Source organism: Alosa alosa, chromosome 1, assembly GCF_017589495.1.
Source record: "Alosa alosa isolate M-15738 ecotype Scorff River chromosome 1, AALO_Geno_1.1, whole genome shotgun sequence".
Taxonomy (NCBI): Eukaryota; Metazoa; Chordata; class Actinopteri; order Clupeiformes; family Clupeidae; genus Alosa; species Alosa alosa.
In genome coordinates, this window is record NC_063189.1 from 29,849,495 (window position 1) to 29,872,930 (window position 23,436).

General features: G+C 42.8%; 2 protein-coding genes across 4 annotated transcripts; both read left to right on the forward strand.

The window, feature by feature from the left end:
* The first annotated feature begins 1,276 nt into the window (after positions 1-1,276).
* pi15b (peptidase inhibitor 15b) lies at positions 1,277-10,619 on the forward strand. Of its 2 annotated transcripts, XM_048254355.1 has the most exons (7): positions 1,277-1,287; positions 6,741-7,048; positions 8,171-8,289; positions 8,831-8,963; positions 9,052-9,167; positions 9,276-9,376; positions 9,742-10,619. In XM_048254355.1, the coding sequence occupies exons 2-7, from the start codon at positions 6,773-6,775 to the stop codon at positions 9,783-9,785; spliced, it is 789 nt and encodes a 262-aa protein (XP_048110312.1). In that variant the 5' UTR covers positions 1,277-1,287; positions 6,741-6,772; the 3' UTR covers positions 9,786-10,619. The 2 variants fall into 2 exon arrangements, with proteins under 2 accessions (XP_048110312.1, XP_048110321.1); XM_048254364.1 differs by lacking the exon at positions 1,277-1,287 and having other exon boundaries at positions 6,450-7,048; positions 9,276-10,619.
* A 3,034-nt stretch (positions 10,620-13,653) lies between these two features.
* Positions 13,654-23,210, forward strand: crispld1b (cysteine-rich secretory protein LCCL domain containing 1b). Of its 2 annotated transcripts, none has more exons than XM_048249176.1 (15): positions 13,654-14,035; positions 14,869-15,173; positions 17,413-17,531; positions 17,950-18,082; positions 18,300-18,415; positions 18,571-18,671; positions 18,860-19,021; positions 19,869-19,929; positions 20,078-20,144; positions 20,633-20,763; positions 20,896-20,939; positions 21,064-21,136; positions 21,855-21,924; positions 22,047-22,180; positions 22,426-23,210. In XM_048249176.1, exons 2-15 carry the CDS (start codon positions 14,916-14,918, stop codon positions 22,475-22,477), a joined length of 1,521 nt encoding a protein of 506 aa, XP_048105133.1. In that variant the 5' UTR covers positions 13,654-14,035; positions 14,869-14,915; the 3' UTR covers positions 22,478-23,210. The 2 variants fall into 2 exon arrangements, with proteins under 2 accessions (XP_048105133.1, XP_048105124.1); XM_048249167.1 differs by having other exon boundaries at positions 14,885-15,173.
* The last annotated feature ends 226 nt before the right edge of the window (positions 23,211-23,436 follow it).

Consider the following 23,436-nt stretch of genomic DNA (forward strand, 5'->3'; position numbering starts at 1 on the left):
TTTGGTGTTCAGGTGGCCTTTCAACACTGTAATTCCACAAGGCGGTCGACAGAGTGTAGCAGAGTGAAGAAGAACAACAACTCACAACATACTGCAGCACCCTGTGACCCAAAACACCAAAAGACCACAAAAAAGTGAAAACGTAACCCTGCGAAGTAGTTTATAGACACAGGGCCAAAATAACCACTAGTTTCATTAGGACTCATCCAATGTGCTGCTCTCTTGGAGAGTTACTTTGATATATTTGTTTCTTATCTTCCCCCTTCTATTGGCTTGAATAAACACAAGTGGATTGCATCATCCTCTTTTATAGAAACAATGATTTCAGCAAAGGCAACATGAGTCCTTGCCATTATGTCACATGTTATTGTTAAAGCAGAACCTTTTTTCCAATACAGAGTAGCCTGATACCCTACCCCTTATGTTTGAGTATGCTTTCTTCACACTACTCTTTCCTATTATTTTATACTGCAATAATCTTTTTTTAACTAATAAAAAGGGTATCTAGTACATTGGGAACAGATGTGCATGGAGTGCAACAGAGTGCAAGCCTGTGCTAGTTTGAGTGTGTGTTTTTAATTGTTGATGATGATGGTCTTTCAGTATTTCGATTTATTCCTCAAACACTTAAAACAGGCTGCTAGTTTTCATTGGCAGTGTTCACTCGTTTAGCGACCTTTCCCTGCTTTCTGCTCAAAGATAACAGTCTATATATGGTGCTGCACAGCACTCCCCACACACACACCAAGAGCGAATCATTACCCACTGTGTGAAAGGATATAAATAAATAAAAACAGAGTTTGCAAAGCACAAAATATGGCAAAATCCTCTAGACTTAAGCAGTATGTTATGCAAATCTCTTGGGTATAAATTCTGCGGTGTTCAATATTTATACCCACTGAACACTACTATGATCACTTCGAAAAGGCAGCAAAGTCTTGAAAGATTCTGATTCTGAAAATAAACGGCCAAAAAAAGGCCCTACCACTGACTCTGAAAATAGAAACCAAATCATAAGTTAGCTGCTCATGGTATGCAGTGATGTCATAAAACCCGACTTAACATTGGGTAAAGATTAGACCTACCCAGAAATCAAATTTTACATCACTCCCGTCTCTCAACAGCCACGCCCCCCCTCCGCCAGTGGACCCTGCACCAGAGAAATCCCATCCGCAGGACTGTATAGAGCTTCCTGTCCCCCCTGACAGGGCTGGCCAGACTGTGAGTGTGGTCACAGAAGCTTCCTGCCCAGTCCAGACAGCTGACCAGCCAAGTCCGCCACCGCCGGTACTGTAATCATTTCCCTGCCGTCTATATGCAGGATACTAAAACTAGGACCTCCAACACACAATGTTCATGTTAAATCTGCACCACACAGTCTCACTTTGGCCAAAGTTCATTTTGATGACAACTGTGCTAACTTACAAGAAAGAAACGAGACTAAGTGACAAAGATAGAGACATGCAGATGGAGAGGAAGAGAGATAAAGTGAAAAAGAGAGAAAGTGAGAGAAAAAGAAAGTCTACCTTTTAAGAGAAGCAGGCCTTAAGTTGTAAATCCACTTTGGTAATTGTCTAAATGAGGCTAGAATGTCTTGACCTAACCCAGTGCCAGGAGAAGATTTCCCAAGCTTCTGGCTCCATGTTTATGAAGATAAATTTATGATGATGGCTCACTGCTATACACAGCATTTTGTCTGTAAATCAAATATTGGTTCCCACACATAGTTCTATAAACTATGTGGATTGTGGAATTAAAAGACAAAAATGGTGGGACACATAGTTGGTTATTCTCCCTGAAGGATATAAGGTACCAGGGGCACTGCTAGAAATGTTGGGCCCTATCAAAGTAGCTACTCTTCTATAAATGAACTCAATCAACTCAATAACCAAAAATCAATAATCAATGATCATTTTGCCAACAATGACGTATAACCATGGATTTGTTTAGTTTATAACACGTTTGGTTTATATCTCAAACAAACACTAAGTTATAATTTTGACTACATTATTTAGCTTACTTGATGACATATACAGTAAGTGTTCTCTAGGGGCCCCTTGTTAGTGCTGGGCCCTTAGAATCATCCTAAGGCCAACAGCAGCCCTGTAAGGTACTGACCAAAACACAACAACATGTTTGACAAATAATAGTAAACAAAACTACAATTACAACTTTCACACTCCCTTTGGGAGACTGAGCAAGTGTTTTGGCAAGGCATCTCAATCCAGAGCAGCTCTGAAGTGCCAATACTAAGCCGGCTTTTTGGTGTGTTGTACACTCACTTACACATACATGACGCAAGGCTTGTAGCTTGTCTCATGAGTGGAATCTCCACTAGCAGTTCCAAGTAGAAATGGAACCATGTGTTACACTATATTCTGGCCACTAACTGGAAGAGCTGGTGCGTGATGTTTGTTTGGGACTCTGCAGAGGTAATCATGTAGTGCCTTTAATTACCCTATCATTCTCATTTCACTTTCAAATGATAGCTTGGCCTGTGAGAGCGATGTCATGTTTGGGACTTCATTTCAGGGGACACCTACTCCTTTGTCTAATCGTTTCATCACACACACACACACACACTCAGATACATGCATGTCTGTAATTTGTTTTGTCCTAAAATATTAAGCCATTGTGGGGGCCCATCCACCGAGCAGGGAGGGAAGCAGTGGAAACAAGAAAAAAAGCTAGGCCTTATCTAAATGCAAGCATGTGCTCCTACGGGCCTCACAGCGCTGAGGCAACACCATGATGTCAGAGGGGATTTCAGGGGGATGTTGTTGGTGCTGCTCTCTCTAACACCATGGGCAGATGGGACTAGGCAGATGTTTAGCTCCAGCTGGGCTGAGGTGTGTTGGCCTGTGCCCACAGTGTGTGCGTATACGTGCGTGCATACATGTGTGTGTGTGTCCAGTGACTTGTAATGTTTTTGTTCACATGATTGTCCCCACCTGTTCAGAGATAGTTCTGCAATATTTATCATAAGTCATAAGTGATTGTATGGTCTTTACAAAGAAAAAAAGAAAAGAAACACTAAAAGATGCAGATGCTGCAAGTAGGTTTAATGTGTCTTTTTATTCTGTTTTTTTAGAAACCCAACCCACACACACACACCATATAAAATCCGTTATCGCATTTACAGTAATATTTCAACTTTATCCAAATTAGATTTCCTGCTTGGCCACATACCCTGTGTCCCTCGAGCTCAAGTGACTGACCAGTTCAGTGTAGGGGTCTGAGGCAACACCAGGCTAAAATCTGAAACAACATTCTCATCGTCATCATCTTTGGTCAATGGCCAACTCGCTGCATGTTCCCTTCCAAGCTCCAAATGGATCTGCCTGCCAGACAGCACTGTATGAAAGAGGCCAAACTTTGGTCTAGTTCCTTGTGGAAAACGCAGCATGCAAAACAAACAACAGAGTAGAATGTGCATGCAATCAAACAACTTTCACATGGAAATATAGATATGATTTGGTCAAATGACCGCAGAGTAGCAGTCAGGGGAGTGCGGGACAGTTGTGTGGGACTTTGTAGATTTATGGGCTCTGTTTCTGTTGGACGGGCCACTGGGGAAGTGAAGCCAATCTGCTGCTGAGGCAGAACACTGAGCAGTACCACTTGCTAAGATATACTACTACACCGTCGCTGCATGGTGTGCAAGTGAACATCTGGCCATGCTGGGAAAAAGCTGCCCTCTCTGTCCTCCCTACTGGACAAATGGCCACAGAAGGGACTCCTCCACCCCACTAAACTGTGTCATTCGAACATCTGATATGGACACAGACAAACCAAATAGGCCATTTTGTTCCTCTTAAAAAATTTAGATAATCCATACATTATTGCAAGCTTATGCACTCTCTATAACAAAAAAATGATTCTGTGACCCCAGCATTGCTATATTATTGCTCTATGCGCTGATCAGAGGATGGGGAAACACACTATCCTCACACTCCCGGCTCAGTGAGCTGCCTGCAACAACAGCGGCATTCAGGGAGCAGTGAGGGGTTAGGTGCCTTGCTCAAGGGCACTTCAGCCGTGCCTACTGGCTGGGGTTCGAACCTGCAACCCTCTGGTCACAAGTCCGAAGCGCTAACCAGCAGGCCACGGCTGCCCCCTGCCCCTTGGTGACCAGCTGGAGGATGTTAGTGATGGATCACATCCATGAGTTTAAATGTCATTTACTAAGCTCCACTACAAGTGGAGCTTGACCATGAACATGCGGCTTAGCAAGCAAATGGCATCAGATAGTCTACATGAAATGTCCACATTTGCAATGGTGTTGAACCAATGTGAAAATGCCATCTGAGCATGGCACATGGAAATGTGACAACAGGAAATTGTGCCCTCGTTTAATCTTAGTTAGTCTGGTCACTGCATGAAAGCATCCTATACACAGTTACAGCACAAACATTGAGATGAATAACAAATTAAACATTATTCAGTTTTACAACTTTACAATCTCAGATATACTTGAGCAAAAAGTATGGTGTGTTTTGACCAGTGCATCGTCTTAGGCTTCCATGTGAAAAAAGATTCTCACTTCCAGTAAGTTCACAGATGACTAAGGGATCTGTCAAAATGACTCCATTTTCCTAAGACCTTTGTAATTGTAATAGTGGAGTAAGTAACTTGGCCTCGTCTGAAGGACTGCATCTTGTGTGGCGTGTGTGCCCAACGGTTCTTTTTCTTTTTAGCCATTTAAAATGGATATCCAGGCTTTGTATATACTTTAGTCAACTGTGGCATTTTCACCATTGCAAAGGCTTCATATTTCAGACATAATAAACATTGAATCTATAAATACATAAATAAACAATGGGTAAAAATAAAAGCATTTCATTGAAGTAATTATAGGTTGGTCCTTTGGCTGTTTTACAGGGATTGGGAGTGTAGGCTAAGGCTATTTACTTCCTAGCTGAGGAGAGCAGTGAAAGGACTGTGTGCAATGCTGTGACTTTGCCCTGCCAATTTGTAAGGACATCACTGGGTGGAGTGCACTACTGCTAAAGCTAGCAAAAAGTGGCCCTGGGCCCTGAATCAGGATAAATTAAAGATGAAAACATATGGGCCTTGTATTAAAGGTTTTGTATGCAGAAACAATACATTCATTGCACACTCGTAAAAAAACTCAAATCCAAGCAGATGTAAGGTGATCTTTGGCACTTCGAGTGGCTCTTGATCCATAACTGCCATTGTCCCCGACACACACACACTGTTAAATTAATTTCCTTGGAGGGGAAAAGTGGTGAGTCTACCATTAAGAGTAAGATCCAGTGGAGAGGAGGAATACAAGTCATTGAAGTTCATAGCAGGGTATAAATCAAATAACTGTTTTATGCGATGGGGCTCTTGGGCTTCACTTTATAATTTCCTTACCTTTTCCTAAGCACCAGAATGTGAATAGCATCATATTTCCAATAACATTTCTTATCCAGCGAGGTCATTAGGTTTCAAATGATTCATTATGCTCTGTAATTACTAAATAATTTAAATTACTCTGTGTAAATATCTGTGTTATTTCTTAAGCCAACTGACTTCATTGACTCTACTGCAGTTTAGGAAATATCATTGAAGTGTCAGACTCAACAAAAATTTCTTTCTGAGCCCATTGTCACAGCCTATAATACAGTAATACAGCCTATTACCAGTGGCAGATACGTTTATGTGTGGTTTTCCTTGCGGTTATGCACGTGCATCCAAATATCTGACTGGCGCAATGATATACTAACCTACCTTAAACTCGCTTCTCATTAGAAAAAAACCCCAAAACGAAATGGTGGGTCTAGATAAAACTCGTGCAGTTTGCAGCCAACCGACTGTCAAAGTCTGAAATCATCCAGGGGCTCATCATTTACAAAAACATTGGCACAGTCTCTGCTCACAGAATGGGAGAGGGCAGTATTCCGTGTCACGTTGCTGCCATCACTCCACCTGCCAAAGAAAATGACGGGGCTGTCGAAGGCACCTTTTAGCAGTTTTGCAATATTTAGCCATACAAAGGTCTTGAAAAAAATCATCTTGCACAAGTGTAATCTTTTCAGTGCAATAAATGACAGCAAAAATAAACCAGAAAAAAATACTTCTCCCGGCAACGGTGCCTCTCTATCCCTGCTAAACAAACACCAACCAGGTACAATATGAAATATGAGGCAATTTGGCTCAACTTCAGCCTTCCCTCCTCAGCATTACTCAAGGCAGCTCTGAATCACAGTCTCTTACATCTTTGACAAAATGGTAAAAGGCAGTTGTGTACCATCTCTTATTTCTTTGAATAAATCAAGAGATCTCAAAAGAACACTTGAGTATTAATATGAATTTATTATCTCAAGGGTGCTGAGCCATAGAGCACGTGGGCGATGCTTCCTTTCGTCATGTTTCAGGTGGCAGGGAGGGGCCGTCTGCACCTTCCCACAGCAAGCGTTTCCAGGGTCGTAAGTCAGAATATAAACCGGACGGCATACAATGCAATAATTACAAGACGGATACAAGTGGAACTAAAAACTACCCAGTCCTGTAAAATGGCATTGTTTTAAATCGTAATCGTGCCATACATTCTTTGTTGGGTAAGCAATCGTTCACAACACTGGAGTGCATCTCTCTACGCATACGCTGAGTTGAGTGTTGTCGTACTGTGTGAACATCTGAATATTAGGCTATCTCCCAGCAAGTTTAACTCAGGCGATATTCAGTGGGGACAGGTTCACGCAGCCTCTCCTTGTATGCTTTTTTGATTTCAGACCCCGCGTTGCCCAGTGAAGTGTTCGACAGGATGGACAAAATGAAGAATCCCCGCTTTTCAAACTATGTCGTTTTGTTCTTCATCGCCAGTGGGGCAGGTGCTGTGGTTGTGAACTCGACCACGTCGTCCACAGATAAATCGAACATCACTTTGCTAAAGGAATCTTCTCGGGACCAATTATCAGCGTTTGCACCAAAGTCAAGACGAAAGCGCTATATATCACATAACGACATGATTTCCATTTTAGACTACCACAACAAAGTTAGAGCGAATGTCTTTCCACCTGCAGCCAACATGGAATACATGGTAAGTTTTTCTCTTCAACGAATCCTGCCAACCAACCAAACATTTACTTGAGCCAAATAGCCTTTTGAGTTTCAAATGACATGTTTATTACCTCTGTCGAAAATGTATGATTTCGGTTCTCAATATCCTTGACATGTTTTAAATTAATCAATAGCGGAGAAGTTATGGTGCTTCTTGGCGCAGCCTGGTAGAGCTTTCCTTTGATGGAGCTGATAAGGTCATTGTGGTTAGCCTATTTCTTGCGTCGCTTTTTCGTCAACCTTGCCTGGTTTGACCGGGAAGAGATGTTAAATAGTCAAGATAAGGATAGTCGACATCGACCACTGAATGTTGACATCATGTATCATGGGTCACCTTAACGCACGTTTCTCACTGCAGAGTGGACTGAAATACCAGCTACAGCTTTTACACAACGCACTGTAGGCTATTTCAACTTTGCATATGTATGGACAAGAATGGACAGACTTTGTGCAGCAAAACAATTGAGATAGATAAATAGCCTCTGGCGAGGAATAGTGGCCAAAGTATACCCTGAACGCTGTAGGCTACTCAAGCACTATCTAAAAAGTATGTACACCCATCGCTTTATTAAATTGATCTCATCCGGCCTTATACTCACACTAAGAAGCGTGTTTATATAATAAACATTACCTACTTCTAATAATAAACCTCCACTGAATTCTGAGTTGGGATCAAACGCGTCACAGCTATCCTTTTTGAACTTTTTTTGTATTATTTGAGAAACGTGAATAATTCCTCTGTCGGATGTCGGGTTTATGCATGGAAGCTTGAAGATTGCCTTGAACTGTTGTTGGATAGAGTGAGATTAAGGCTGCTGCAGCATCTCAACCCCCCCCTTCCCTTACACTACAGTTATTTCGCACACAAGTGTAAAGCCGTTATTGTGAGGATGCAGTTCCGCTACCTGCTCCTGTGTTGCACTGTGGCATTGTTGCCTAAGGAGGGCAGTAGTGACAAACCCTGCTCATGGTGACTGATTGACTGTACAAGGGAAATGTCCTCTCCTCTGAGAGGCAAAGTAAATGTCGGGGTTATGTCTTTCCTTGCTGAGAAAAAGTATGCATTATGTCATGCACGCTGACACGTCTTTGTTTTGTCCAGCTTTGGGATGATGGTCTGGCCAGATCTGCTGAGGCCTGGGCTGCCACCTGTATCTGGGACCATGGACCACAGTACCTCCTGAGATACCTGGGTCAGAATCTCTCTGTCAGAACTGGCAAGTAAGTGGTAAAGACTTGAGTAGGAGCATGTAGTGCACACAGAATATCTCTCTCTCTCTCTCTCTTTATTACATTTTCAGATTTTATCTACTGCTCAATTTCCTCTCAAACAGAACAAATGTTGATGTCTGTTGTCTGATTTCATTGACTCCCACCTGATAAGCATCTGGTTTAATTAAAGGAGAATTCTGGCGATTTTTCGCATAGATCTGTTTCTTGAGGTTACAGAGTACTGTATGAAAAAAACGAAAACAATCTGTTCTACCTAGCTTGAGTTGCTGCAGCCAACAGCTAGAGCCTCCAGGCAGCTACAGTGCTACACTCTGGGGACATGAACATGTGGGCTCATGACCATGCCCACAGAGTGTAGCAGTTTTTTACGTACCAACAGTATTTGGTGTCCTCGAGGCCTCTATGTGAAAAATCGTCGAAATTCTCCTTTAACTCTATGCTTTGCAAAACTCTTGCACAGTTATCCATCCGTATGAAATCTCTTTGGGGGTGTTCCATAATGTAATCCATGTATTTATATTGTCATCAGCTACAGGTCTATCCTCCAGCTTGTAAAACCTTGGTATGATGAGGTGAATGACTACGTCTTTCCCTACCCCCGGGACTGCAACCCCAGGTGTCCTTTGCGATGCTATGGGCCTATGTGCACTCATTACACACAGGTATGTGAACTTCTGTGATTTCAAAATGCACAGACCAAATCACCTCAACCAAGTTCTACACTGACTGCTGTCTGTTCATACTTCAAAGATGGTGTGGGCCACATCAAACAGAGTTGGCTGTGCTATTCAAACTTGTTATAACATGCTGGTATGGGGTGCCGTATGGAGACAAGCAACGTACCTGGTCTGCAATTATTCACCAAAGTAAGCTCTCTCTGATTATGTTCATGGCATTTAACAAATCAAATTATATAATATATATAATAAAAACACAAACACCAGGCTGCCACTAACTGATGCTTCACCCTCCAGGGGGAATTGGATTGGTGAGGCTCCATACAGGGTGGGGGTGCCCTGCTCAGCGTGTCCTCCCAGCTATGGAGGAGCGTGCAGCAACAACCAGTGCTACCCAGGTGTGAGCTCAAACTACCTTTATTGGTTCAAGTAAACGGAAAAGGAAACGTTTAAAATATTATTTAAGTGCTGCCCATGAGCATCAACGCATTGATGCTGCCTTACTCAACGCATTGATCTTGCTTCTCCACTGTCAATACACTTAGGATTTCAGTTCAAAATCTGTTTAATATTGTTTACATTATGTCAGTTTTTCAAAGGTGCTAATATGTTACGTATACGTAAAAGGCACTCATTCATTACATTACTGTGTTTTGACCATTCTAGCAATACACGACTCAAGGTCAGGTTGATGTCATTGTCCTTGTTGTCTGGAGTAGCTTACATTACATTCAAACTGTGATACTCATGTATATCATTTCAGGGTGTTCTGACGGTGCTCAAATATTACATACACCAAATCACTGATAGTTGCTCAGAATGGCAAAATATTCAAAGGGGAGTTTGACATTTGCTCCAAAATCTGTGATGGAGCATGTGCGGTATCCCCATGATATCTCTGGCTTGATCAATGGCATACTTAAGTAAAATATGAGTGCTTTGTGTATGTTGGCTGCCTAGTACCTCTGTCATGCTGTGTAGATCCGGGAAGGGAAGAATTTGGAAATGAGTTAGAAATAGGACCAAGAGGAGTGTTATGTCACATGAAAAGGGGTGTACAACTGCTTATTGGATAGCTACTTTTCTTCCTCAATTATGCACATTGTATAGCACATATTGTTATTGCAGATTTTTTGTGGTTTTATTGTTTTTCAGAAATACCAAAACATTTTATTATAAGCTGATTGTCAGCTATAAGCTAATGAAAGATCTTATAAGCTAATTAAAACATGATTGAATGTTACCTGTCCTAAAATTCAAAGGTGAAAACTCTACAAGCTTTCATAGCCTTCAACCAGCAAAACTGATCATGTTTATCGAACAGGGTAACATATTTCTTTGATTGGCTTACAATCTTTAACAAACCTCCCATCAATTGGGAGCAGAATACTATCTTTAAATATTTGAAGGCACTGGGCAAAAGTGTATAGAAAAATGGCATATCCTTGATATTGTATTCAAATTAACTCATTAAATTATGAAAGATACCCATGTAATGACACATTACATGCACTGACAGACATTCTACTGCATACTGTGTACCAAGGCTAATAACAGATTATATTTATATTTTGTGATGTAACTTGCTAGTTGTGTAAGCATCAACCTCTACATAATGCCATTGTGTAGAATGAAGTTGAATAAAGGGACTCATTACTTGTATTTTGAGGTTGTTGTCATCAATATGAGATGTCTTGGTTTCTCTCTCCAGTTCCACAGCATCATTTTTTAATAATTGTATACTTACATGGAAGGAAAACGTCCTTGTTACATTGACATTGTTTATCAAATCCAGTCATCAGAGTGCATGGCCTGTGGTGTTTTGTCCGCACCACGAGAGCAAATACTGTGTCAAGTTGCAGGAGTGCATGCCTGATGACATGCGTTTAGGTTTAGGAGACAGAAGGGATGAATTTACCCTTAATCTACAGAAGAGCCCCACTCATTCAAAATGTCTGTTATAATCAGAAGGCCCCCTCTTTACTTGGTTGTTACATTCGACAAACTGTCAGCGTGCATTTGCTCACACTTGATCTGCCAACTATTCCTGGCTCACTCCTCCTCAAAGTATATTACACAGCACAGCGGAAGTGTGAGTCTGTGTTTCCACTCTAGCAGCTGAGCTTTTCCTGGAAACCTCTTCATGGTCACACCCTTCACTTGCCCTTCCCTTTACCCTCTCATCCTCTCCCTTCACCCTTTCATCCTTTCATCCTCTCCCTTCACTCTCATCTTTTCACCCTCTCATCCTTTCATCCTCTCCCTTCACCCTCTCATCCTCTCTTTCTTTCCCTTCACCCTCTCGTCCTCTCCCTTCACTCGCATCTTTTCACCCTCTCATCCTTTCATCCTCTCCCTTCACCCTCTCATCCTCTCATTCTTTCCCTTCACCCTCTCATTCTTTCCCTTCACCCTCTCATCCTCTCCCTTCACTCTCATCTTTTCACCCTCTCATCCTTTCATCCTCTCCCTTCACCCTCTCATCCTTTCATCCTCTCCCTTCACCCTCTCATTCTTTCCCTTCACCCTCTCATCCTTTCATCCTCTCATCCTCTCCCTTTACCCTCTCATCCTCTCCCTTCATCCTCTCATCCTCCCCTGTCCATCCCTCCCCCTACAAATGCCTTTTCTTCACTTGTTGTTTACCCAGGACAATTAAAGGCGCTCTAAGCGATGCTGGGTAACGTCACTTCTGTTGATGTTCAAACAAAACAGAAAGCTAGCTCGCTACTTCCTCCCCCCCTCCCTCCCGTGCAATTGAAACTCTCCTAAATGCGCATCTCGTCAGTGATTTTCTGGAACAGTTTGTTATATTTTTATGGGCAAGGTTTGCCCAAATTGTTTTGTGGCCGTTTTTGGAGCCTGGGTTGTCAACAGAGATTGCATTTTTTACAGTGTATTCAGGACACAAGCAGCTAGCAGATGGTGAGGTGATGTTTGCTGTAAGTGACAAATAATGTTTTAGCCTAAAAAAACGTATGACATCACTTAGAGCGCATTTAATGATGTTATACCACAGCCAGTATTCCCCGCCAAAGGCTTCAAAGTGAGATGGTAAAGATCTTGGGATAATGTGTTCTGTACTTCAGGGTGCTCCTCGTAGTGGACCCTGAGAGGGTTAGCCAGGAGTATGTTTGTTCTGGCTGACACAAGTCCTCTTATTGTTGTAGTTCTGTGGACAACCAGTTTTGGCAAAACATCTAAAGCAACTTGATCTGAGAAAACAAACTCTGATGAATAAACATATATATTAGCTTGGAAATCCCAGCAAAATGTTGGTCAAATATTTGCAGGAATAATGAAAGGCTATAGCTAAAATTACAGTAACAATAAGATATGTGGTAGGCTACCATTTTACTATGAACAAGATAGATAGGTAGACAGATAGACTGTTTGATGGCTTAAAACTATTGACACAGCCCTCTAGTGTGACTGTTCTATCTTTTTCAAACCTCAAATATGAGCCTGCTCTGTCAAGAGGTAAATCAAGTTTTTTTTTCTATTAAAGAAAACATTAAATACATAAAGACATTTTGCACAGACACGAGAGGACGTTAGTCCTCACAGGCCAGGGAGGATCTTAAAATCATTGGATTAGTTGAAATTGTGTAATTTTGTTATGTGACGTTTTGTATAATATCTGTTACGAGGCAAAATGAACACTAGGGGGCGAGCCTACAACACTGCTTTGTCTACAAGCCCTGACATTACTTGGGCATCCTGTACTTGAGATTAATGCAACACATCCTTTTTAGCTGAAACGTTACAAGAAACTTTTTTGGGCGGGGGCAAGCAAACTTTGTTTCTGGGTTATCTGTTGAGGTCTTGAGATATCTGACAAATTGATTAAACCTCCATCCCCATAATACATATATACTAATACACAACTGACTATTTATAATAACTGATGTATTTTCTTCATCACTATAAACTGTATCTGCCATTGTAGATATGTGAACTGCTTCCCTGTTAAACCAGTATTGAACTTGGTCCCTTATGTTTCTCTGACATATCTAATATCCTCTGTGCACATTGTACTGCTATGATGCAGCGGGTCATCATTATATATCCTTTAACTTCACCAAGAGATAGTCAAGGCCCAATGGCTGACTGCCACAAAAGATGTAGGAATAATACTTCCTTTTAAAGGCAGTATAGTTGATTTTTGGTCATTTCCTACTCTATTGCCCGACACATATTTTTCTTATGTTTTTACAAGGTGTTCAATGTTTTAAGATGGCCATATGTGGTAGTACAAAAAGTAGCCTACAGCACTGATTCCTGATCGCATAAGTTATACTGGAGTCATCTCTAAATGTTGAGCTAACCTGCTTTAAACAACCAGTTCCCTCATTTCTGGTTTAACTTTGATACAGCAGCTTGTCATCACCCAATCATCATTGCAGAAGAAAAGCAGGATTTGCCAACACACTCATTATGAATTGCAATTAGTGTAATCTATCAATCTCTAAATAAGTAGCATGTGGCAGCCATTACCATGCATTATATCATGTGGATCGACCAGCCTACACACTTGTTACATCACTGCAATGATCTATTTTATGAGGAAAACATTGCATTCACCCAACCTAACAACCTACAGCGCTGGTGTAAGGAAAATATGACTTAACCAAAAGAAACTTGGCATTCATTATATCGCTTAACTAAAGCCAAGTCTGAACGTGTGGGCTGCACGTTGGTTGCACCAAAATTCATCTTGGACAGTACTCTCAAAGACCTTAGGGAGAGGAGTGGTTATAAACGTCACGCTCTGTTGAACCTACATTTTTGGATATAAGCGCGGTGGGCGCCCACACCTAGGCTACTTGAGAATGGTCGAAATCGGTGAGACATCGGTAACAAGCGTAAAATAGTTTTTTTTGTGTCATCAGTCCATCTGAAACGCATTGACTTGGACACTCATCGACTCCATCAGTCCCTGCGTCCTGTCTTCATGCTATCATCCTTTTAACCAAGGCGACTTAGAATGTGGAATATGCACATCTGAAGCATTTATATTTGCCATAACGTAGAGGAACCGCACACATCGTCAAAAGGTAATTTCACCTTAACCGTTGTACGCCGATCTTTTTTTGTCTCATCTAGTCTTTACTCCTGGTTGATGGACTCTGCATCATCTGATGCTTCCGGCATTCTCGTGACAACCGAGTGTGTTAACGCTTTGCAATATTGTTATTGCCTGGACCATATAATGGCGTGACATAATGAAGTTAACTGTTCTAGGTAGCTATTCTGGGTAGCTGTAGAATAACACATAGGCTAATGACACTTCAACATGTGTTTAAAAGCAGCCTACCCCCTCCCCAATAGGTGTCAAGTTATGAAATATTGCGTGTGCATGACAGATATTGCACGACAAAATCATCCTGAAGTTTGTTCCTTGTTGGAAATTGGCCTACTTTTCAACGTAGTGATGAAAAATGTGCAGCTGCTCAAATGATCATATTCAGCTTGCACAGACTTGTTTAATGAATGCCATCAAGGTGGAAAATTATTATGGCTCATCAGCAGGAAATTGTCAAATTAATAAATAAATAGTTGTATAGGCTACCACATATCTAAACTATCAAGCCTACACATTGTACCTCTGGGTCATGCATCTGTTTGTTTAAAACCTCTCTGAAATGTAAATAATTTACTCTTAATATAATTCTTTCTTTCTTTCTTTCTTTCTTTCTTTCTTTCTTTCAAGAGAGTGGGTTGAATCAAATATATTATAGCTTTAAAATGAATGTGTAGAGTAATGCTCATAAGTTTCATGTCAACTTTCATTTGCTTAACTGCAGGTACACTTTGTCCTGTCAGACACTGATCTAACCCTGCTACCCTTACTGATGTGTTTCCCTGCTCCCTCACATGTTAACCGAAGCCTTTGAACCTTTAAGGAGGGTGCCTCAGTCGTGGAGTCTGTCAGCCATGAGACTCGGTGTGCAGGATCTGCTGAGAGGTGTAGCGTTGCTGCTGATTGTCCAAACAGTGGTTTCCATGGTGATCCCAAATGCCACACAATTGGAAGACATGCTAGAAAAGTACCTGGACTTGAATGAGAGTTCATGGAAGCCCAACGCAAGGGGAAAGAGAGCCATTTCACAGAGTGATATGCAGCTCATCCTTGACCTTCACAACAAGCTGAGGGGCCAGGTTTACCCTCCTGCATCGAATATGGAGTATATGGTAAGTATACACTCATATCACTGCAGTTGTTCAACACGCACACATTTGTTTGCTTTATACAAGACAGGGTAATTATTTTTGTCCTTGGGTTAAATAAAATCCAGTGTCACAGGATTGAACTATTTTAAGGTTTTCTTGTGCAAACTGACAGCAGTCACTCCAGTGCTTGAGATATCGTCCATGAAAAGGTTTATGCTATGATTTGTAGAGTGTATACTGCACAAATGGATTTGTAAACACCCAACTACAGACAGGTCTGTGGTCTAGTGCAAACAACTTAGTTCATCAGCCAAACCAGAAGGACCTCCCTCAGTCTCCCCCACTGGCCACAAACCCAGGCTCACTTTGTGCATGGCAGGCAGCCAGTACTCCCTTCTTGTGGTAGTGAGCAGCCTTTAGTTTAGCCAAATAAATGACTTAACTTATCAGAGATCTTCAAGGCCAATTTCACCTTACAGCCCCACTGCTGCTGCCAGCATTGGAATCTACCATTAAAGGTTGTTCGAAATTAAAAGTTGAGCGTCAGCATTTGCACAATGCAAAAGTAGAGTCTCACAAGCTGTTTCTCTCTGGGCCTGTCCTAAGTGCAAAATGTTGCTGACCGTGTAGCCCAAGTCAGTGCATTTCCATTTATAATATCTTCTTGCTAGTGCAATCATTGTTGTGAGTGTACAGCAAACTAAGGCAACCATTAGTCCGCCACAGGACCATGCTGTGACTTTACAGGGTTTACAAGAGTTAACAGCAGTTTCAGAAAGCAAACAGATGAAATGTGTGAATGTCATTGCCTGCTCCTCGTGCTCTGTGCAGAGCCTCCCCGTTCGGGCCATAGGATACTGTAAAAATCATTTATGTGTAATATTTCAGACTTCAAACAACCACATCCTCAATGGAGGCGAAACAGTGGCTGCCTTTGTGTGCACGAGCTTGCTAAGGGACAGTGACCACCTCCATTCACAGTCACTCTCTCCTCTGCCTAAGTTCTGGGGGTAATTACTAGGGGCAGGAAGCCGGGAGGTCACAGAGGATTCATATCTCCCCTGGAATGTGCCCAGATGGTTGGCATAACCGCAAATGAGGTGTTAAAGCAAATAAACAACTACCAGGTGGAATTCTGAGGCCAGTTTTGTCCTCCCCGTGTAGCTGGGTGAGAGTGTGAGAGCGCCTGCTGTGTTCTGTGAGCTGAGCCTGTGGCGCTCCCCTGAAAGATTGACTGTTAGCTGCCACGGAGTAGACAGAAGTAGGCCACCTTTATTCTGAGTCATGTATTAATGTCAGCAAATCAAAAACCAGCAGAGTTGGAGTTTAGAGAGTTCTTTTTTTCCCAGGCTCTACTCACAGGTACCACTCAAAAGTCCAATCCCAAATCCGTTCCCACAGTTCTTACATTTGTATTCTTCGCCATTCCCACTCCTCCTTATTTCATGTGAATTCGTGTGTGTCATGAGGTAAAAATGAACGTTGTGTATGTAAGTGGGTGAATGTGAGTCAGGTTATTTAAGAGTGGAAGTATCATTTTGCGCCCTTGAGTCAGCACTGAGGCTCTGACAGACAGCAGGAAGCAGTGGGCTGCCTGCACTAACATGTGGAAGGAGTTCTCTGTGGCCAGCCACCTTTACATTTGGGTTTTCCAATGACGCCTGATCCCTGTCTGAAACACGCCAAACTCGGCAAAGCAGCGCTGCTACATACTGCTACTTTTCTTTTATCACTCGGCTATTATACAACTGTTTTGGGTAAAAGCAAAACAGCTGTATGTTGCCGTTTTTAAGGCATTCTTTGTTAGAACTAAGTCATCCGTAAATGAATAGCAGTGGTTAACCTGCAGTTTATGCAGTGCATAGCTCTTATCTGATTGCCCTGAATGACCTATAGCCATTAATTGACGCACAGAGGGTAAACGTTGTTTTTTGCATCAAAGAATTTGGGCACACTTAGCTAGAATTCCAACTGCAAGAGTATTATCTAACATTAGTTTACTAGCATTAGTAAGTCTTGACTGGAATTCACACATAATTTGGCACCGTTTTTAAGTCAATTAGACACTTTCCATGGGCTTTTGCCCTTCTACTCACACACACACACACACACACACACACACACACACACACACACACACACACACACACACACACACACACAGACACACATACACACACACACACACACACAACCCTCTGGATCAGTGAGTGCACCAGTTCCAAGTCACAAGCTAAGATTGGGTCATTTTGTTGTGAAGGTTTGGGACACAGAGCTGGAGAGGAGTGCAGAGGACTGGGCGCATACGTGTCTGTGGGAACATGGACCGTCCCATCTACTGACCCAGATCGGCCAGAACCTAGGAGCCCACTGGGGAAGGTATGGGGCTCTGTGGGGGAAAGGTGGGGGAGGAATGGAGAGAGAGAGGTGGAGAGAGAGAAAGAGAAAGAGAGAAATGAGATGGGGGCAGAGAGAGAGAAAGATGAGGGATGGAGAAAGAAAGACAAAAGAAAGAGGGGTGGGGGTAGAGAGAGCGAGGGAGGGAAGGAAAGAGAGAGACAGGGAGAAAGACAGAGAGATAAATGGGGAGAGAGAGAGCTTCATGATGTTTACACAAGGACAGAGACAGGGACATAGTGTACTGGGCCTGACAGGTTAAATGGACCCTCATACAGACTTGATTTGTAGAAATATCTAAATGCTGACACAGTACTTGAATGAGTACTTGAACTCTTCCATGACGAGCCATGCTGTGTGGATCAAACGTTTCTGTTCTATTGCACTAATGCCTCCACAGGGATAGACCTCCAACGTTCCATGTCCAGGCGTGGTATGACGAGGTCCGAGACTTCAGTTACCCCTATGCCCAGGACTGCAACCCACACTGCCCATACCACTGTTCAGGGCCTGTCTGCACCCATTACACTCAGGTAAGCGCTGAGCACAGGTGATGTCCACACGCAGTGCAAATGGACGCTTTAATGGGGCGATCCGTGGAACCACATTATATTTGGCTGGAGTGGGAGGACTGAGCCCAGGCTGTTTGTTTGCCTTTGGAAACCAAATATATGTGTGTTGACATCATCTGCCCCGAGTGCTCCATAGACTCCTCTACAAAGACTCTTTCACATTTTATTTATTTTGCAGCTGGTCTGGGCAACAAGCAGTCGAATCGGCTGCGCCATCAACGTGTGCTACAACATGAATGTATGGGGCATGATCTGGACCAAAGCCGTCTATCTGGTGTGCAACTACTCGCCACCGTAAGTCAACGTTCCTTCCTGCAACTCGGTCGGTCCATCTGGACATTATTAATATACATGCTTGTAATTGAATTGAATGTAATTGAATTATGTAAGTGAATCTTGACTGCAGTTGATGCTACTCCAGGTGCCTTTATTTTCTTTGGCCTTCTCAGGGGTAACTGGTGGGGACACGCACCATACAAATATGGCAGCCCCTGCTCTGCCTGTCCATCCAGCTATGGAGGAGGCTGCAGAAACAACCTCTGTTACAAAGGTACCATGAAGATGTCTTTGGAGACATCAGTTCCGCTCACCTCACGTGTGTACCCGTGTGCTGATACCTGCCAACAAAATGGTGTTTTTTTCTGCCTAGTGACAATAAAGAAGTACCTGGCTTACTTACAAAAGTCGAAAGTTTTCCTCTGGCCACTGGTCAAAAAGCTGCTTTTTGTGTTGTTCCAGACGATGGCACGGACAGGCATTATGTGCCTGAGCCAGAAGAGACCAACTACATCGAGCCGGAAGCGCCGTTGGCTCAAGAGCCCCGCCCAAGAGCACAGTCCCCAAGCCCATCGCCCAATGAGAATGTGGAGAGGAATGAGGTCACCAGCACAGAACAGATGTGTAAGAAGGCTCTGCATGTTTCAATCACTGTAATCTGGAGATGAAGATGATCCACTGCAACACACACGTGTGCGTTTTACGTGTGTGTGTGTGTGTGTGTGTGTGTGTGTGTGTGTGTGTGTGTGTGTGTGTGTGTGTGTGTGTGTGTGTGTGTGTGTGTGTGTGTGTGTGTGTGTGTGTGTGTGTGATTGTGCTCTTTGGGGCAGCCGTGGCCTACTGGTTAGCGCTTCGGACTTGTAACCGGAGGGTTGGCGGTTTGAACCCCGACCAGTAGGAACAGCTGAAGTGCCCTTGAGCAAGGTACCTAACTCCACACTGCTCCCGGAGCTCCGCTGTTGTTGCAGGCAGCTCACTGCGCCGGGATTAGTGTGTGCTTCACCTCACTGTGTGTTCACTGTGTGCTGAGTGTGTTTCACTAGTTCACGGATTGGGATAAATGCAGAGACCAAATTTCCCTCACGGGATCAAAAGTACTTTGGTTGTTCCTGGTTCATGTTCAAGAGATTTAGGGTGAAGTGTATTTGACATGGCTGTCTTGTGTTTCTCTAAGCCCCACATGTGGGTTCAGCCATGGCTAGACTTAGCAGAAGAAAAGGGTTTCTTTCTCTCTAAGAGGCCCTGCTTGAAATCAAGGTCAGGCCTAACTGATGGCCTCCCCAATTATAGATTGCATTCTTCAAAATGTTCACCGTTTAAGTTTCATACTTACATGGATACTTACTCCGAACTACTTCTAAGTTGTGTTATGACAAGAGAGATTCCGTTAGACCACTAAGATGCCTGGCTGTGTCAATGCCTTCCCCACCCTAATCAAAAGAATGTTTACAACACTTCATCCATTATACAGCGCAGCAAGTCGAATGTGACACAAAGCTGAGGGATCAGTGCAAAGGAACAACTTGTAATAGGTGAGGGCTATTTCACATTTGTCTGTTTTACTGTAACATTAGTGGTTTTTTTGTACACAGAAGTGTGTATTTGTTCACTGTATTGCAGTGTTATTTTTGCACAAGCGTGTGTATTCATACATTTAACATGTTCTGCTTGATGCCCCAGGTATGAGTGCCCACCTGGTTGTCTTTACACCAGTGGGAAGGTCATTGGGACAGGATATTATGACATGGTGAGGACAACCAAGACGTGTACAGTTACTGATTGCTCACAGAGGCAATGAATTAGAGTTGGACAATTCGCCAAAATTTTATTGAATCCGACATTTAGAATGTCTTCTTGACTTGTCTTGATTTTGTCAATTTATCAGTTCACCCTTTCCTCAGTGCATGACTTCATGAGCTGTCTCCTTCAAAAATTACAGTTTCAACTAACGTCAGTCTGAGTTCACTCAGGCAAGCTGGTGGTGTATATGACAAGTGAGCAAACTCTGACTCAGCAAGTCTCAACCCCTGCAGTTTAGACCTAAACAAATGCTGTGTCAGCTGTTTTGTTTTATAACAGTACCTTGTCAGAGAACCAAAGGGATAAATAGTTCAATCATTCACTAATCGTAAAAGGTTTGAAATAATAGTGATGTTGATTTGAGGTCATCCGTGTATCACCCTTTACACTGTTACATTGTACCAGCTGTGTTATTCATGTCTTCCCATTTGTCAGCAATCCAGTGTGTGTGGAGCTGCCCTGCATGCAGGGATCATAGATAATGATGGAGGCTGGCTGGATATCACCAGGCAGGGCAGGAAGGAGCGCTTCTCAAAGTCCAATAAAAACGGAATTCAGACCCATGGGTGAGGCCTCGTGCCATCTTTCACACACACACACACACACACACACACACACACACACACACACACACACACACCTCTGTGTTGCTTTTATTGCCATTGCCCCACATGACATCTTAAATTTCACACCTTCAGGAAAAATCAGAGTGCCAATGCCTTCACCGTATCAAAAGTGCCAGGTGCGTGCTATTTATTATCTGCCTGGGAATTCTGGTGTGTTGAGCAGAGCCAGACTTCTGTGATCTAAGCATCTCTCTCTCTCTCTCTCTCTCTCTCTCTCTCTCTCTCTCTCTCTCCTTCTAGTGAAAGCAGTTTCATGTGAGACCACAGTGGCACAGTTTTGCCCATTCAAAAAGCCTGTTAGGCATTGCCCAAGGTAAATATTGAAGGTAATAATATGAATTTCGCTCCGCCTAGCTCCACTCATCCATCTGGAACTGATCCATTGAAGTGTTGCTTCAGAAGGCTGGGCCTAATCAAAAAATGCTTGCATATGATTGAATAAGCCACTTGTCCGTCATCTATTGGCGTGCTACTTCAACCACTCACATCGAAGCCAACCCGTCACGCTGATAACAGTCTCACAGTCGCTTCTACGCTATGTCACATCTATGAAACTCCCGCCCTGCGTCCTGATTGGCTGTACCATAAAATTGGTTGCAGAAATCACTCTCAATGAAAGAGGTCCCAGATGGATGTGAGTGAAGTTAGGCGGAGCTAAGCGGAACGAAATTCATCTGGCTAGGGTCAGGTTAAGTCAAAAGGGCCATGTTTAAGATTTTTAGACTAAAACGTTCAGAGATGACCTAGAGCTTGCACCAGAATGTGAGGAAATAACCACTGATGTAATGTCAAAAATGCCTATGCTCTTAGTTGCTAAGATATCTACAAATGTTGGCATACCAACCAGCTAGCTTCAAGTCATACTGTCTCATACCACTTTGCACCTCAAGAGGCACTGTATCAAATACACACAATTCAAATTCTATACATGGCCCCTTTAATGCTATGCAGTCTGATGCTGTTAGAAATGCCTTATATGCCAAGTAAATGGATGGACATGTCAAATCATACTCAAATTCTACGTCATACAGGTTGTACTGCCCACGCAACTGCTTGCACAGCAGCTACGCCAGGGTCGTAGGATCCCGCTATTATGCTGACGTAAGCTCTCACCCTTATGCACCCTTATCCACCCACCAAACACCAAACTTCAAACTTGATTGTGTTAATGCAAGGCATATTATAGACGCAAGACCTATAGATAGTCTCCCATATTGTTCCAGAAATCCAGCATATGCCGCGCTGCCATCCATGCTGGGGTGATCCAGAGTGAGTCAGGAGGCTACCTGGACGTCATGCCCGTGGACCGGAGGAGACAGTACAGCGGTTCCTACCAGAATGGGATCACTTCCGAGAGGTAGGCTGCAAAAAGGAAGCCTGAGAGATGCTTGGGAAACGAGGGGGCTCTGTTTTGTGGGCTATTAGGGGGTATTAACTGTTCAGCGAGCTGGGTATGACAAACGGCCTTTGGGTTTTAGGCCACCCTTGACGTTTTGGCCGGCGAGGGTCATGGCATGTGCAGCACAGTGCGTAATGTGTTTCTCTTTACCCACTAATATGGGCCATTCTTCTTCATCTTCTTCTTCCCCCTCTCTCTCTCAGCCTGAGGAATCCCACAGGAGGAAAAGCTTTCAGAGTGTTTGCGGTCATTTGAAGCCCTGCTCCAAGGACGAGCAATGAAATAGAGCACTTGGTTACAACCAGCCTGTAATTACGGTGTGTTTGGTTTTTCGGCTCACACTGAGCTGTGCTTGAGGCCAACGCTGTCACGACAGGTCTTCTCAGCGGAGGAAAAAGTGCTGGCCTTGGTCCTGTCAAGCATGTGAAATATGGGGTCTTAACCTGTATCAACAAGCTATTTTGTGTAACTGTACATTTGGTGTATATACAATTTTACTCTGTAAATATATTAATGCTTTATTTGTTGTCTCTCATCTTTTTTATGGATAAGGTAAGCAACAGGAAAAATCTGGTCATCTTAAGGCAAGCACATAAAGATCCTTATTATAATGATATGGAAATAGTCCTGAGCCTGCACAAACAAATCTTCATTTGGTATTCTCAGAGCTCAAGACAGTATGCAATGGTTATATTTTTATATGTTGTAGGTACCTAAAGGTCAAAATGCTGCTGGTGAATATGTTGTATTTCATAGTTACATTTTTTTCTATTTTAATTTTTGTTTGGAATTTGATACTGTAAGTACCTGGCAGGCCAGGAAATCATGAAATGTTCCAGAAAGGGGAAAAAAATGAGAAAAGCTCCACAGGTTACTAGAAATGCATGTTGAGAGTGTTTAAGCATCCCTAAAATGTGCTATTTATTATTACAAACCAAAACCAATAAATAAACTGTATCAGTGGAACACACTGGGACTGATTACTACATGTGTTCTGTATGCAGTCTTTTTGTTTTCACTTTAACCATGTTCCCATGGTGGATTTCAGACATGAGGCCCATGTAATTTATCTTTGACGACTTGCTTTTGGTTTACGTTTTTAGTTTAGTTAAGTTTCTTACTTGGACTTCAGTATGTTTTTAGTTAGAAGTTTTCTAAAGATTGCTTTAATAGAGGCCTCTGGCTGGACGACTTTGAAAGGCACCAACATCCAC